General features: G+C 42.0%; 1 protein-coding gene across 1 annotated transcript; it reads right to left on the bottom strand.

Annotated features, from left to right (window-relative positions):
- Positions 1-9,801: 9,801 nt before the first annotated feature.
- On the bottom strand, positions 9,802-13,207 carry LOC308250662 (sperm-associated acrosin inhibitor-like; the record flags this gene model as incomplete). Its single annotated transcript, XM_080673337.1, has 4 exons — positions 9,802-9,856; positions 10,785-10,900; positions 12,179-12,210; positions 13,141-13,207. The coding sequence occupies 4 exons, from the start codon at positions 13,205-13,207 to the stop codon at positions 9,802-9,804; spliced, it is 270 nt and encodes an 89-aa protein (XP_080529463.1).
- Between the last annotated feature and the right edge of the window lie 3,328 nt (positions 13,208-16,535).

Raw genomic sequence — 16,535 nt, 5'->3', positions numbered from 1 at the left:
TAATACTATCCACAATAAATAAATATATATATATACTAGAGGCCTGGTGCACGAAATTCGTGCACGGGAGGGGGGTCCCTCAGCCTGCACTGTCTCCAATCCAGAACCCCTCGGGACTGCTGGCTCCTAACCACTCACCTGCCTGCTGGCCTGATCCCTTTAACTGCTCTCCCCTGCCAGCTTGATCCCCCTAACTGCTCTCCCCTGATGGCCTGATCTTCCTAACTGCTCTCCCCTGCCTGCCTGATCGCCTCTAACTGCCTGTGCCTCAGCCCTGCCACCATGGCTTTGTCTGGAAGGACGTCCAGAAGGTCATCCAGAGATGTTCAGTCTAATTAGCATATTACCCTTTTATTAGTATAGATGCTACCTTATCCTAAAAATGCAGGTTGTTAGCAAGTTTTCCTATCTTAGAAGGGGAGCCCGCAGTAGCATACTGGGTTCTGACCAGGGCTTATGCACTCGTGCTTTATCTCAGCAAATGAGATTCCTAGAAGAAGACTCTTGGATGTACCTTGAACATTTCTATCGATTTTGCCAAATCATCCTCCAAAAATGTTGAACCACTTTAAACTCCCACCAGAAACCATGCGTGTGCCCTCTGTCCTAATTTGATGCCAATATCATTGATTTCCCCCTAGAACAGCAGTGGGCAAACTACGGCCCATGGGCCGGATCCGGCCCGTTTGGCTGTTCTATCTGGCCCGCGGAGCCGAAAGAGCGGAGTGTTCTCTTGCTCTCCCCTCCGCTCCTTCACCAGCAGCAGTGTTAACCTGGCAACATCAGGAAACACAGCCGCAGCTCCTTCTTCTGAGTGGGCGGATTTATATCCGCCCATTCAGTAGAAGGAACAACCTCTCAATCTTCCAGAGGCTCCTTGTAATGCCCGCGGACGCGTCACCCGACATCACCCTGGGAATGCATAGACACGTTATCGTGGTGATGTAGGGAGACACGCCCCTGCAGAGCACAGTATCAGAGCCTTTCTGAAGTAAGATTAAGAGCTCTACTCACACAATTTTTTCCTGTTCCCACATTCTGTACATCACAATGACTTGTTAATAAAACAACAAAGACTTTCAGCTTTTAGGGCTTGTATCCATTGCAGTTTTTTTTTTTTTTTTTCCCACTGCGGATGCGCGCAGCAGGGAAAAAGACACACAGAGGACATGTCACACTAGCCATGCTGCGGCTGCATTTTTTTTGCTGATACGGATGCGGTATCAGTAACGCTACCGTGGCCACTAACCGCAGGTGTTAGCGGCAAAACAAATGCATTTTGCGCTGCGTTTGCTTCTCCCCCTTGCGCCTGTAAAAATGCGTGCTACAGGGCATTTGTGTTAACATGCACCACTGCACATTAGCATCAACGCAAACATGATGGAAACCTGTGTACCCTGCATTAACCCTAGCTGCACTGCATTGCAGTACTGCACCACACTGCAACGGCAGCACGGCTAGTGTGAACAAACCCTAATTCAGTGGGTTGAACAAAAAGATTGTATAGAAATGTGATGAACTAAAGATTTTATTACAAAATCGCTTAATTTCAGGGTTTCAGAAGTAATTGGACAAATGAAAAACTGAAAATCAAATGTTCATATCTAATACTTGAATGAAACCCTTTCCTGGTAATGAGAGCCTGAAGTCTTGTACTTATAGACATCACCAGATGCTGGGTTTTCTCCTTTGTAATGCTCTGCCAGGCTGTCACAGTAGGGGTATATATATATAAATATCCTGCCATTTCCAGCTTTTAATAAGAAAAACTGTTGCAATGGGCATTTAAAAGTGGCACTTGGTTGTTTTTATAGAGTCCAGTGGATGCAATCTGACATTGATAATGGGCTTTTTCACACTATGTGCACTGCGGCTGTTTTTTGCCAGTAACGGAAGTGCTAGTGGTAACTACTGGTTACCCATGTTTTGCACTGCCCTAGCACCTCCCATACAAGTGTGTCTGGAAGACACAGCAATGTGCAGCTATGTGTGCTACCATAAACAAAGGGCCTGTGTGAAAGATACACAGGTTTCCTATGGAGGAAAGGAGTTGTTCTCTATGGTCAGGGTGTGCCTCTGTCCCATGTCTGAACTTTTTCAGATGATTTTGTTATATATATATTTTTTAGAAGACCAAAAATGTTATAGTAGAGCAAACAAATTTAATCACTTGTTTTTATACTTTACTGTCTTATTTTAGTAAAGAATTTAATAAGAGAACGGTACTGTTGGTTTTAGCCCAGTATTAAACATGAGTGGACCAAAGAAGAGGAAAGTGGACAGTGAATGCCGAGTGTTTAAGAGGGAGTGGACAGCTGAAACCGGTTTGGCTCAGTGGATAGAGCGTCGGCCTACGGACTGAAGGGTCCCGGGTTCGATTCCGGTCAAGGGCATGTACCTTGGTTGCGGGCACATCCCCAGTGGGGGGTGTGCAGGAGGCAGCTGATCGATGTTTCTCTCTAATCGATGTTTCTAGCTCTCTATCCCTCTCCCTTCCTCTCTGTAAAATGTCAATAAAATATATTTAGAAAAAATAAAAATAAAAAAGAGGGAGTGGACAACAAAATATTTTTCACCGAAGTCCGATCAATGCCGGTATGTCTGATATGCCAGGAAACACTTGCAGTCTTCAAAGAGTACAATCTCAGCCGTCACTTTGCCACAAAGCATGGCAACTATGCTAGCAAGCAGTCACCTCAAGAACGGGAGGCTACTGCACAGAGGTTGATGGCTAAATTACAGGCTCAGCAAAATGTCTTTCACAGACAAACTGCAATTCAAGAGACAACTACCAAAGCAAGTTTTACGCTATCATTCAAATTAGCAAAAGCTAGCAAACCTCTCTCTGAAGGCGAGTTTTTGAAAGAATGTATGATAGAGACAGCAGGTCTCTTGTGTCCAGAGAGCAAAGGCAAGTTTGAAAAACTCAGCTTATCGCGCAGGACAGTGACTCGTCGAGTGGAACTGATTGATGAAGACTTGGCCAGCAAGTTAAATAGTAAGGCAGAGTTCTTTAAGTTTTATTCACTAGCATTGGATGAAAGTAATGACATAAAGGACACTGCTCAGCTCTTAATTTTTATCCAAGGGATTAGTGACAATTTTGAAATTACGGAGGAGTTTTTAGCCATGGAGCCACTGAAAGGAAAAACACAGGGAGAGGACTTGTATGACCGGGTATCTACTGTCATCGAGAAAATGAAGCTACCATGGAGTAAACTTGCTAATGTCACGACAGATGGATCTCCAAATTTAACTGGAAAAAATGTTGGACTGCTAAAAAGAATTCAGGATAAAGTGAAAGAGGAGAACCCTAACCAAGATATTATTTTTCTTCACTGTATTATTCACCAGGAATCATTGTGCAAATCTATATTACAACTTAATCATGTTGTTAATCCAGTCGTAAAGCTTGTTAATTTCATTCGAGCAAAGGGACTTCAGCACCGTCAGTTTATTAAGTTTCTGGAGGAAACTGATGCGGATCACCACGACTTACTTTACCACTCTCTTGTCTGCTGGTTGAGTTTGGGCAAAGTTTTCCAACGAGTGTGGGAGCTCAAAGAAGAGATTGGTGCATTTTTGAAATTAAAGAGGAAGTCTGACGAATTTACTGAGCTGAGTGACAAGAATTAGCTGTGTGACTTTGCATTTGCTGTAGATATATTTTCACATTTGAATGAGCTAAATGTGAAGCTACAGGGAAAATATCAGTATGTACATGACATGTACACTAATGTGAAAGCCTTTAAATCGAAGCTGATTTTCTTTTCCAGACAAATTTCAGACAAAGTCTTCACTCATTTTGCCACACTAGCCACACAGAAGGAGACCATCCAAAACATGAAGAAATACAGCAAATCACTGGATGACCTGCATGCAGAATTCTGTCGTCGGTTTTCTGATGTTGAAAAAATTGACCAGTCACTTCAACTGGTGGCCTGTCCTTTGTCACAAAACCCTGAAACAGCACCAGAAGAGGTGCAACTGGAACTCATCGATCTTCAGTCTAACTTTGTCCTAAAGGAGAAATTCAGCTCTCCTGAACTAAGAGACTTTTATGCTTCACTTAATGAAGCCACTTTTCCAAACATCCGGAGGATGGCACAGAAGATACTGGTGCTGTTTGGGTCAACCTATGTTTGTGAGCAGACATTTAGCATCATGAACATCAACAAAGCCCCTCACAGATCCAGCTTAACTGACGAACACCTCAGATCTATCCTGAGAATAGCCACAACAAAACTAACTCCAGACTTCGATGCATTAGCTAAAAAGGAGACCAACAACACTGTTCCCACTGAAGTTGATGTTTTAAAGACCAAAAACCTTTCAACCTAGTCTACATTGCCATCTACATCTACGTCCCGGGCATAATTTGGAAGTTGCACTAAAGAAAATGTTTAATTTACTGTTTACACATTTTGTTCTTTTCTATTTGTTTTAGTTTTAAATTATTTTATTATATTTAAGTTTAATTTGAAAGGCTTTTGTACCTTTCCTTTGTTAGGCAATTTTATTTTGCCTTTGCCATCTTCAATATAAGGTATGTTATTGTGCTATGATTCCTCCATTTTTTGAAGTTTCAAATTATAATAATTAGTGTTTACATTCTTCTTGTTAAAATGTTTGAAATGAATAAAACTATTGAAATAAATAAAAAAAAGACCGTACCCTTTTATGTAATGATGTTTACTTTGAATTTATATTAGTTCACACAAACACTCCATCCATGCTTTTGTTCCGGCCCTCCGGTCCAGTTTAAGAACCCATTGTGGCCCTCGAGTCAAAAAGTTTGCCCACCCCTGCCCTAGAAGCTTCCCTCTCCTCAGCCAGGACTGCTTGGCACTTGAGCCAACCTCATTGTTCAGCCCAGGACTTGATTTCCTGAGATAGAATTATGGAGGAGGAAAAATAGTTTTTCTCTACCCTTCTGAGTTCTTAGCGGAGGTCCTTGTAATGAAAGATAGATTACCAAGAGAAAAACAGAAGTTCATTAACATGTGTACCTCATGTATATGTGGGAGATCCCAGGGAAAAATGAATAACTCCCCAAAGTGCTTAGAACCCAGATTTAAATACCTTCTTCCTAGGGAAAGGGGACGGGAGATGTAGGCATCTTGGAGGAGAGTAAATGATTTTTAGGAAAGATGAATAGGGGTCGGGGGGAGATAGTTTGTAACAAAGTTTGGGTGTGATGTCAACTTCTAGTCTCCTGTCCTGTGACAGGAGTCAGTCTTTGCTGGCTGATGACACTTTTCCCATCAAGGGGGCCTATGACATTTAAGCTCCTTTTTTGGGAGGTGGGGAGGGTTCCAATTTTAGGCAGATCAGGAGACTTCAGTGAAAGTGGCTCCTTGCATTGGCTGTTTTTCAAGCATCTGCAGCTCAAGATGTTTTTCAAGCATAGCAACACAGCATATGTTAGGGTGACATGTTCTCTGACCTTCAGAATAAACCCAACAAAAGCTTGTTTCCTCTATTAGATGAGTTGCCACAGTAGCGTTATTCCCTGGAGACAGTATTCTGACCAGACCTTCCTGGGAGTGATCATAACATACCCTGTGCTTGTAGAAAGGTGTGAGTCATATCACTAAATAAATCAGTGTCAGTTTTCTCATCTTGTGGAAAGGGAGATAAAGTTATGATAGTTTATCTCCCTTTCCACAGGTTTCCTGTGGGTTTGTTTCTCCACTGCGGGCCCAGCGGCCCCTGTGCCACTGCTGCCCTGGGGCTTGGGGCTGATGGGTGCCAGACCCCTGCGGACTTGTGTCTCTACTCCTCCCACCACCCCAGCAGCAGTGATGAAGCAGGCCCAGAAGCCCTCCGCAGGTGGGGTGGGGCAGAACACCTGTGTCCCGGCCCAGCCACCACCATCTTTGTCATGCAGTGACTGTCAATTTGCATATTCCCTCCTTATTGGCTGTGGGCGCCACCATCTCTGTCATGGTGTTACAGTCAATTTGCATATTCCCTCTTTATTAGATAGGATATATGTGTATATATATGTTTATATCTTTATATATGTATATGTATATCCTATCTAATAAGAGAGGAATATGCTAATTATTCGTTACACACTGAGGCATAATGGCCAATTGCATAATGACCATATCACGGATCTGCAGGAGGGTGGGGCAGCAAACTACAGAGAGCTACAGGACAGGGCAGGGCAGCAAGCTATGAGGGGGTTAGGGGGAGCTACAGGAGGGCGGGCAGCAGGCGGAGAGCTACAGGAGGGCAGCCACAACCTACTGAAACACGGATTTGTGAGCAGGGCTAATAGTGTATCTATATTTTTTAAAAAAATAAAACTACCAAAAAAGAGAAACTGCCAAATTGCCTTCCAAAGTGGCTGAACCATTTCTGATTCCCATCAGCAATGTATGAGTTCTTCTTGCTCTACATCCTCCTCAGAATTTGGTATTGTCAGTGTTGTAAGATTTACCCAGTGCACTAGTGTTGTAGTAGCATCTCATTTTTTAAATTTAAGTTTCTCTGATGACATATAATGTAGAGCATCTTTGCATATGCTCATTTGCCATCTATGCATCATATTTGATGAGTTGTCTGTTAAGGTCTTTGGCCCATTTTTTTTTAATCAAGTTACTTGTTTTCTTATTTTTGAGTTTTAAGAGCTCTTTGTACATATTGGATAACAGTCCTTAATCAGATGTGGATTTTTTGGAAACATTTCTCCCAGTCCGTGACATCTTTTCTCATTCTCTTGATATTGTCTTTCACAGAAAAGTTTTAAATGTTAATGAATTCCAGTTTATCAATTATTTCTTTCATGGACCAAGCCTTTAATTTTGTATCTAAAAAGCCATTACCAACCAAGGTCAGCCAGGTTTCCCCCTATATTTTCTTCTAGAAGTTTTGTAGTTTTGCACTTTACATTTACATTTTGGTCTACAATCTTTTTTGAGTTAGCTTTTGTGAAGGGTGTAAGGTCTGTGTCCAGGATTTTTGCATGCAGATGTCCAGTTATTCCAACACCATTTGTTGAGAAAACTATCCTTGCTCCATTGTATTGCATTTCCTCTTTCCTCAAAGATCAGTTTGCTGTGTTTATATGAATCTATTTCTAGATTCTTCATTCTGTTCCACACATCATTTCTCTATACTCTCACAAATATACACTGTCTTGACGAATCAATTGATTTTTGACAAGAGTTCTAAGAAAATTAAATAGTCTTCTCAACAAATGATGCTATGACAACTGGATAGCCACATGCAAAATATGTAACTTTGTAGCCATAATTCTCACCACATGCAAAAATTAACTCAAAATCTATCAAAACTGTAAATGCCAGTACTAATGTTATGAAACTCTTAGAAGGAAACTTTGGTGCAGGTATTTTTCAGTTTGGATTACACAGCAATTTCTTTTACTGAAAAACAAAGGTACATGAAATAAAGGAAAAATATAGATAACTTGGAATTCATTAAATTTGTAAAAAATTGCAGCAAAGGGCGCATCAATAAAGTAAAAAAGTCAATCTGAATATCAGGGAAAACTTTTGCAGGTCATATCTTATCTAATAAAAGAGTAATATGCAAATTGACCATCACTCCAACACACAAGATGGCTGCCCCCATGTGGTCAAAGATGGCAGCCCCCATGTGGACACAAGATGACCACCACAAGATGACCAGCAGGGGAGGGCAAGTGGGAAGGACCATGCCTGCAAGGGAGGGCAGTTGGGGGTGATCAGGCCTGCAGGGGAGGACAGTTGGGGGAGGAGGGGACCCAGGCCTTCAGGGGAGGACAGTGGAGAGGGACCCAGGCCTGTAGGGGAGGACAGTTGGGGTGGACCAGGTATGAAGGGGAGGACAGTTGCAGGGGGGGGGGGGGAACCAGGCCTGCAGGGGAGGGCAGTTGGGGGGAACCAGGACTGCAGGAGAGGGCAGCTGGGGGGGACCAGGGCAGCAGGGGAGGGCATTAGGGATGACCAGGACTGCAGGGGAGGGCAGTTGGGGGTGACCTGGCCTGCAGGGGAGGGCAGTTAGGGGTAACCAGGCCAACAGGGGAGGACAGTTGGGGGTGACCTGGCCTGCAGGGGAGGGCAGTTAGGGGTAACCAGGCCAACAGGGGAGGACAGTTGGGGGTGACCAGGCCAGCAGGGGAGGGCAGTTAGGGGTGACCAGGCCAACAGGGGAGGGCAGTTGAGGGTGTCCTGGCCAGCAGGGGAGGGCAGTTAGGGGTAACCAGGCTGTCAAGGGAGGGAAGTTAGGGGTGACCGGGCCAGCATGGGAGGGCAGTTAAGAGGGACAATGCCTGCAGGGGAGGGCAGATGGGGGCAACCAGTCTGGCAGAGGAGGGCAGTTAGGAGTGACCCAGTGGCTGGGGAAGGCAGCTAGAGGCAATTGGGCTGGCAGGGGATGAGTTAGGCATCCATCAAGCTGGCAGGGGAGTGGTTAGGGGGTGATCAAGCTGGCAGGCAGAAGCAGTTAGGGGCAATCTGGCAGGCAGGCAGGCAAGCGGTTTGGAGACAGCAGTCATGAATTGTGAGAGGGATGTCCCAGATTGGAGAGGGTGCAGCCTGGGCTGAGGTACACCCCCCCATGCACGAATTTCATGCACTGGGCCTCTAGTCTATATATAAAAGCCTAAGGGACCAAATGATCAAACAGCTGAACAAACAGTTGACTAGTCACTACGACACACACTGACCACCAGGGGGCAGATGCTCAATGCAGGAGCTGCCCCCTGGTGGTCAGTGTGCTCCCACAGTGGGAGTGCCACTCAGCTGACTGACAGGCTCCAGACAGCCAGCTCATGGCTGGCAAGCGCAGCTGTGGTGGCACAAGCCTTTCCTGCCTCTGCAGCAGCACTACCAAGAGTGACAGAGGCAGGTGCAGCAGGGCTGGGATGAGCAGGAGCAGCATGGTGCCTGACTTGAGCTCAGGCTCCTTGCTGGCCGCCTGCCACTTTGTGCACTACTACATTCCTCGGGGGATGTTGGACTACCGACATCCCCTGAGGGGTCCTGGATTGCAAGAGGGCACAGGCCAGGCTTAGGGACCCAACTGGTGCATGAATCCGTGCACTGGGCCTCTCGTATCTAATAAGGGCCTTGGATCTAGATTATATCAAGTACACTAACAACCTTTGTCTTGACTGATTTGTGAGTGACAAAGAAAATAATGTAATTTTACCCCAAGCCTCAGAAATCATACAATATGTTTGAATAGACTTTGCAGTTCATTCAATAATACATAAGGCCTATGTTCTAGAATACAAACCCATATTGCCTAATATTCATGATTGAAAGATTGACCCTGGGTACTTGTTAGAATTCAGGTCCTAGATCCCTCTTCTAGAGGCTTGGGCTCTTTCTGATAAAGAGGATCCTAAGTGTCTATAATTTTAATGAACACCCAGGTAATGTTTTTTTTTTTTTTTACCTTTGATAATAGTTACTTGTAGTTACCAAAAGTAATCATGTGTTTTAATACATTAACCTACAAAAGATTGTATTTTAAATAAAGATAATATTATTTACCATTGTATTGACTGAAATATTTATGATTTTAAATTGTATTAGGTTTTATATTATCAAACACACGATTAAGATAGTTTTTCATCTGCTATTTAATAATTGAACAGAGAATGAAAATCAATCAAAAGTTCTTAGAGTTGAAAGACAATTTTCAACACTCAGTATTACATCTTGTATATCATAGAAGGCTTTTTCTAGTCACCTAGGAATTTAACACCCTGATTGAAAAGATTCAGATTGGCTGTAGAATCCACTGGAAAATAGGATTGCCATAAAAGCCATAGGAGTGTGTAGCTCAGGAAGAGTCACATGACCCATAACGCTTAAATCCAAATGATCTATTATTTTCTCTGTAAAGAAAAAGAGAAAGAAAGAGACATTATTATAAATAGCATTTAAAATTGCCTGGATATTGCACTAAGTGTTTCTAAATGTGCAGCATGATGTGGAGAGGCTGTGCTCCACCTCCACAACCAACTGGGACCCACATGCTCCCCAGAACCTTGACACATCCTTCCCTCAACTGGGGCTACTTGGCTCTTCCTACATGGTCAGTCCTGGCTCAGTGGTGGAAACCACCCAAAATGGAGAGAGGAAAGGATTGGAGATTGTTTTGATGGTTCTCTAGAAGTAGAAGCAACTTTTGGGATTAAATAAGAGGAAATAACTTTGAGAGACAATGAAGAGAGAAGTAGGAAGACTGGCTTAACCTTTAGACTGCAAACTTCTTCGGAGTGATGCATATAGGAAAGGAGGTTGGGTGGAAGAGTCCTGCAGTGCCCTGCTCTCTAAGGAAGGTTCACAGTCTATCATGGAGTTCAGAAGACAGGGTTGACCCTCAGAGGAGTCCCTTCCTAGCATGAATAGGCCCATCGTGATGGATTTCAAATTTCTGTAGTCAAGTAGGGTTTCTTGCTCAGTTATGGTCCCTGTAGCTTGGTGCTACATCACAAAGATGATCAGTTATCATATGGACTTCAGAAGTCAATATATTGGTCATAGACCCATTAGTAAGTCCTAGTGGTTAAGTTAATTGATTTGTACATTTCCAGAATATCCAGCAGATATATTGAGAAGTCAAATACAAATCTGCTTTTGCAAATGAGAACTCCCGGGAAAGGTACCAGTGTGATTCTGTGGCATTTACTGAGATAGCACAATTTTTTCCTATATACATTAGTACTATGTATAGCCTTTCAAAAACATTGGGTTTCCTATCATTTTGTGATGGTTTCCTCAATATTTTGGAAGAGCCAATATTTAGCCTTATATTCTTACAACACTGCACTGCAGAAAACGCATTCATTGGAGTAAGTGTGCATATTTGTTCCGCAGACTGGATCCATTTCTCTGGTGCACATATGTAATCGGTCTTTATACTTATTACATTGTGGCTGTCAAACATAAAGAACAACGTAAAATTTGTCAGACAGTGAACTTTTTGAAAATAATGTCTTTAACCTTTGTACAAGATACCATGCATCCAAAGGGAATTAAAATATTCTATATTGTGGTTTGGAAACACACAATCTACTTAGTCATAAAATATTATTGATATATTTTTACAAACCCAATATCATTTTTAAAAAGCAGACATATGGTTGAATGTATTTTTATAATGTAACCACTCTCATCTCACTTCTACTCATACCTGCATCAGATGTCCCCCATTATTTTATACCACAAAAAATAGTAAAAAGGAATTTTAATTATTTCCCTATCTTTTTTAATGTTTTAACTACTAGAGAATCAGATACATTCTGATTATCACCACATATGTATATATTCATATATGTTAGTATTTGAATATGTATATAAAATTTGGTTAGTAATGGCACTATTGGTAATTTACATAAGTAAACAATATGAATATATGAAAATTATTATTTTATCCACCTTTCAGTGGGTAATTTTTTGCAATCTTGTTTTGCTAGATAAATAATTCTACTTTAAATAGACTGTAGCCTTTATCAGGTGCTTTCAGATAACAAGGATACCCAATAATGTAATCTTTGAAATAATGGGATATATTATCTTGTCCAAAATACCAAATATTTTTATATGGCTGGCTAGATTTCATTTATTGAACTTAGCGTAATAATGGCACAGTTTAAATAAAATTTGTGAAGGATCATTCTGTTGCACAGTTTGGTGAATTTTTTTTTTTTATAAAAGAACAAATGAAGGACTAGAGAGATAGAAACATCAATGATAAGAGAGACATCAAAAAGTTGCCTCCTGCAGGCCCCTTACTGGGGATTAAGCCTACAACCTGAGAATGTGCCCTGACCAGGAATTGAACCAGGGGCCTCTTGGTTCATGGGTCAACATTTAACCACAAAATAACACTGGCAGAGCTGTCTGGTGAAATTTGCTGTTAAAACTTACAATATAAAATAATTAAAAGTTGCCCAGCCAGTGTAGCTCAGTGATTGAGCATCGAATCTATGAACCAAGAGATCACGGATCCAATCCTAGTCAGGGCACATGCCCAGGTTGCAGGCTACATCCCTAGTGTGGGATATGCAAGAGGCAGCCTATCAATGATTCTCTCTCATCATTGATGTTTCTATATCTCTCTCCCTATCCCTTTCTCTCTGAAATCAATAAAAATTATACCTTAAAAATATTGAAAGCTTTTTTAATTTCCAAATTAATCAGTATTAACTTACCTCTTTTCGTTTTAGTGCTGCAATAAAAGCTTCTGCAACAAGCACACAAAAGAAAATGTAAAAATAAGAAGAAGGAAAAGAAATCAGAGTCTCTGGTGGGAAGAACCTATACTTCTTAGTAGCAAAATTCTATACAAATTGCCTACTCAGGACCACCAAGTTCTGAGGTGAGCCTTTTGTGGTAATATCAAAATAGTAAGTTTACAAAATAAATCCAAATCTGGAAATATAATTAATATAATTCCAAATTATTCTCAACTGTGAAAAATAATTTAAAGTGTTGTGCAGTAATCATCAAACTCTCCTGTGAAGATACCATAGCTCTTTTTACTCATTTTTTAATAAATGAAACATCCTAGTCAGAGAAGACAATGCCACTTAATATGGCTTGCATAAGGTCATCAAACATGAAGAAATTATTACTTCATGAACTCAGTTCTAATATCAGGGGCCAATTCAACACTTCACAGCTACTTTGCTCAAATTGCACTAAAGGAAGATAATTTTTGAATGAGTTCTCACCTTATACAAAGTTTTGACTTTACAGGAATGAGAACAGGCAAACAACAAATCAGATTGCCAAGGATTATCTGATCTAGGAGACATCATTACCACCACCACCACCCCCACCTTCACCAAAATCTGCATTTAGCAAACATGGAATCTGACCTCCAAAATAATAATCAGGTAAGTATCTTTAGTCATAAATGAACAAAAAGCTAAGTTCTACTGCTCATCCTAACACACCTATCTGCCTCCATCTCTCTAAGGTGGAAATGAGAAGAAATAATCCACAAATACAATTTTAAAAAGGGGTTTTATAACATGCCTGCTTTCATTTTGCCAGTTTAAGTGTTACAAACCCAATGAAAGGAGCTGCTCCATTTTTAGATAATTGCTGTTGTCTCCTGCATTTTCTAAGATGTGTGAACTGCTTCATCCAGAACTGAAAGTGTACTCACCAGAATAAAGAGGAAATACCAAGGCAGTGATGAAAATAACTTTGATCCATGATGAGAAAAAGGACATGTTATCAAGTCTGTAGAAGAAACCCAAAAGGGATGTTTACAACACATGGCGCAGAGACAAATTTCCTCTTTCTAAAGGAAAGTTTCTTACAGGCGAAGGACCTGCTACTCTCCTAGATTCCTAATTATAATGGACTTTTCCCTTTTTTCCTTGCCCAAACTCACAGGATCAAGGAGACACACCTGGGAACAGAAGGCCTCTTAGAGACATGAGAGAAACACTAGAACACATTCTCAGCACACTTAAGAGGGAGCTGTTCATTCCTAACAGTTTGGCTCAGCCCACAGAAGCCTGACACCACTTAAGGAACTATGCACACTAGAATCTCCATTTTTCCTCAGAACACAGAAACATTTCAGGAAGGACTGACCTGGAGCAGGCCTCACAGCAATGCTGCACACCATGGCCAGCCCATACATTCCCCACCCAACCTCCCTGAAATGGGAGGCAGTGGAGCCTGAGGCCTAGAACTCTAGAGACTGTGCCTATTTTGTTCCCCTTTCTTTGTCATCCTCCTTCACCCAGCTGAGGAGTCTCCTGTATTGGTTTTCTGTTGAGGAGCTTGATGGGGTTAGAATAGATGGCTCATAAGAACATAAGGCAGAGGTATTCTGTGTTCTGCCTAGAGCAGCCGTGGGCAAACTACGGCCCGCGGGCTGGATCCGGCCCGTTCGGCTATTCTATCCGGCCCGTGGAGCCAAAAGAGCGGAGGGTTCTCTTGCTCTCCCCTCCGCTCCTTTACTTTGAATTTATATTAGTTCACACAAACACTCCATCCATGCTTTTGTTCCGGCCCTCCGGTCCAGTTTAAGAACCCATTGTGGCCCTCGAGTCAAAAAGTTTGCCCACCCCTGGCCTAGAGGCTGTAAAACAACTTGTGAGCATGCCATTCAAATAATTCTCAATGTATCTTCCCTCAGCAGGAAGTTTGGAATTATTTTATGATACTAGACATCCAGTGCATAAAATTCCTGCACAAGGGGGGGGTGGGGGTTGTCCCTCAGCCCAGGCTGCACCCTCTCCAATCTGGGACATCCCTCTCACAATTCAGGACTGCTGGCTCCCAACCACTCACCTGCCTGCCTGCCTGCCTGATTGTCCCTAACCACTTCTACCTGCCCCCTGATCAACCCCTAAAGACTCCCCTGCCAGGCTGATGGATGCCTAACTGCTCCCCTGCTGGCCCGATTGCCCCTACCTGCCCTCCCCTGCCAGCCTGGTCACCCCTCACTGCCCTCCCCTGCCAGCCTGGTGCCCCTAACTGTCCTCCCCTGCAGGCCTGGTTGCCCCATCTGCCCTCCCCTGCTGGCCCAGTCACCCCTAACTTTTCTCCCTTGCCGACCTGGTCCCCCCCAACTGCCCTTCCCTTCAGGCCTGGTCCCCCCCCTCCAGCGGCCCTCCACTGCAGGTCTGGTCCCCCCCAACTACCTTTCAGGCCTGGTCCCCCCCCAATTGCCCTCCCCTGCCAGTCCAGTCGCCCATAACTGCCCTCCTCTGCTGGCCCAGTCACCCCTAACTGCTCTCCCCTGCAGGCCTGATCACCCCCAACTGCCCTCCCCTGCTGGCCATCTTGTGGTGGCCATCTTGTGTGTTAGAGTGATGGTCAATTTGCATATTACCTCTTTATTATATAGGATTCTCAGAACTGTGGTGTGTGGATAAAGTAATAAACAGGGCTTCAAAACCTTAAAATAGAGAATAGATGTGAAAGCTTTTCAAGCTACTAAGTTGGAAAGAAAAGAGAATCAAAGCAAGAAATAGAACAATAAATCAGGGAAACTGTAATTAGATCCATACGTAGGCCTTTAGTATTTTGAAACACTAGGGGAACATTAGACTCAATTGGTGCTTTGGTTTATTAAACTTTTTATTTTCAGATAAATGGAGGGTCTCATTAAGCTGTAAGTAATAGTACAGAGAGTTACCATGTTCCTTTTAACCAATTTCCCTCAATGGGGACATCTCATAAAGCTATAGTACAATTTCACCACCAGGAATATTTTAAAAAGCTCCCAGATGAATATTAGGCAAACAGCTTTGAACCTAGGCTGGAATACAACATGCCAATATAAAGATCAGGAGAGAAAGAAGGCTCAGGAGTGAAATTGAGACTACAAGGGACAATGCCCTAAATTTTATATTGAATCATTTGATCTGAGGAATAAGTGAAGAAAACAAGATCAAGACAGCATAGCCCAGCTGACTTAAAATAGAGTCTGTATAGTCAGGCAGACAAAATTAGTTCAAACTAAATGGGCTGGATCATGCGGAATGGATTTTATTTGAACTAGCCTGAGGACTCATAAACGGAGGGATATTTCATGTTCATGAATGGGAGACTCAGTATTGTCAAGATGTCAGTTACCCCCAAGTTGATCTATAGATTCAATACAGTCCCAATCAAAATCCCAGCAAGTTATTGTGTGGATATTATTAAACCAATTCTAAGGTTAAAGGCAAAAGACTAAAATAGCCAATAGAATATTGGAGAAGAGCAAAGTTGGAGGATTGATGCTACTGAACTTCAATAATCAAGACAGTTTATAACTAACTCAATAATCAAGATAGTTTATTATTAGCAAAAGAAGAGACAACTTGATTAATGGAACAGAATAGAGATCCCAGAAACAGACCCCCATAAATGTAGCCAAATGTTTTCTGACAAATGAGCAAGGGTAATATAATGAGGCAAAGATAGTTTCTCAAAATTAGTGCCTGAACCACTGGATATCCACATTCAATAAAATAAATGTAAACTTAGACCTTATACCCATCACAGAGAGTAATGCAAAATGAATCACAGACCTAAATGTAAAATGCAAAATATAAAACTCCTAGGAGATAAGAGAAACCTAGATGACTTTGGGAAAAGTGAATACTGTTAAAATATAATGCCAAATGCATGATCCATGGAAATAACTGATAAGCCAGACTTTATTAAAATTAAAAACTACTGTTGTGTGAGAGATGATAATCAGAGGATGAGAAGCCACAGACTAGGAGAATATATTTTCAAAAGACACATCTGTTAAAGGACTATTATCCAAAATATACAAAGAAATCTTAAAATTCAGGATTACAAAAACAAAGAACTTGGTTTAAAAATGGGCCAAAGATTTTAACAGGCACCACCCAGAAAAAGTTATAAAGATGTCAAATAAGCATGTGAAAATATTCTCCACTGATACACCCAAAAGGAAATGAAAATTTGAAATGAAATGCACCAAACACCTATTAGAATGCTCAAATTCCAGAAGATTGACAATACCAAATGCTTGCAAGGACATGGAACAACATAAATTCTCTTTCACTATTGGTAGAAATGCAT

Source organism: Plecotus auritus, assembly GCF_963455305.1.
Source record: "Plecotus auritus genome assembly, chromosome: 6".
NCBI lineage: Eukaryota > Metazoa > Chordata > Mammalia > Chiroptera > Vespertilionidae > Plecotus > Plecotus auritus.
The sequence above is the reverse complement of the archived record's forward strand: the minus strand, read 5'-3'. Positions and strand labels throughout refer to the sequence as shown.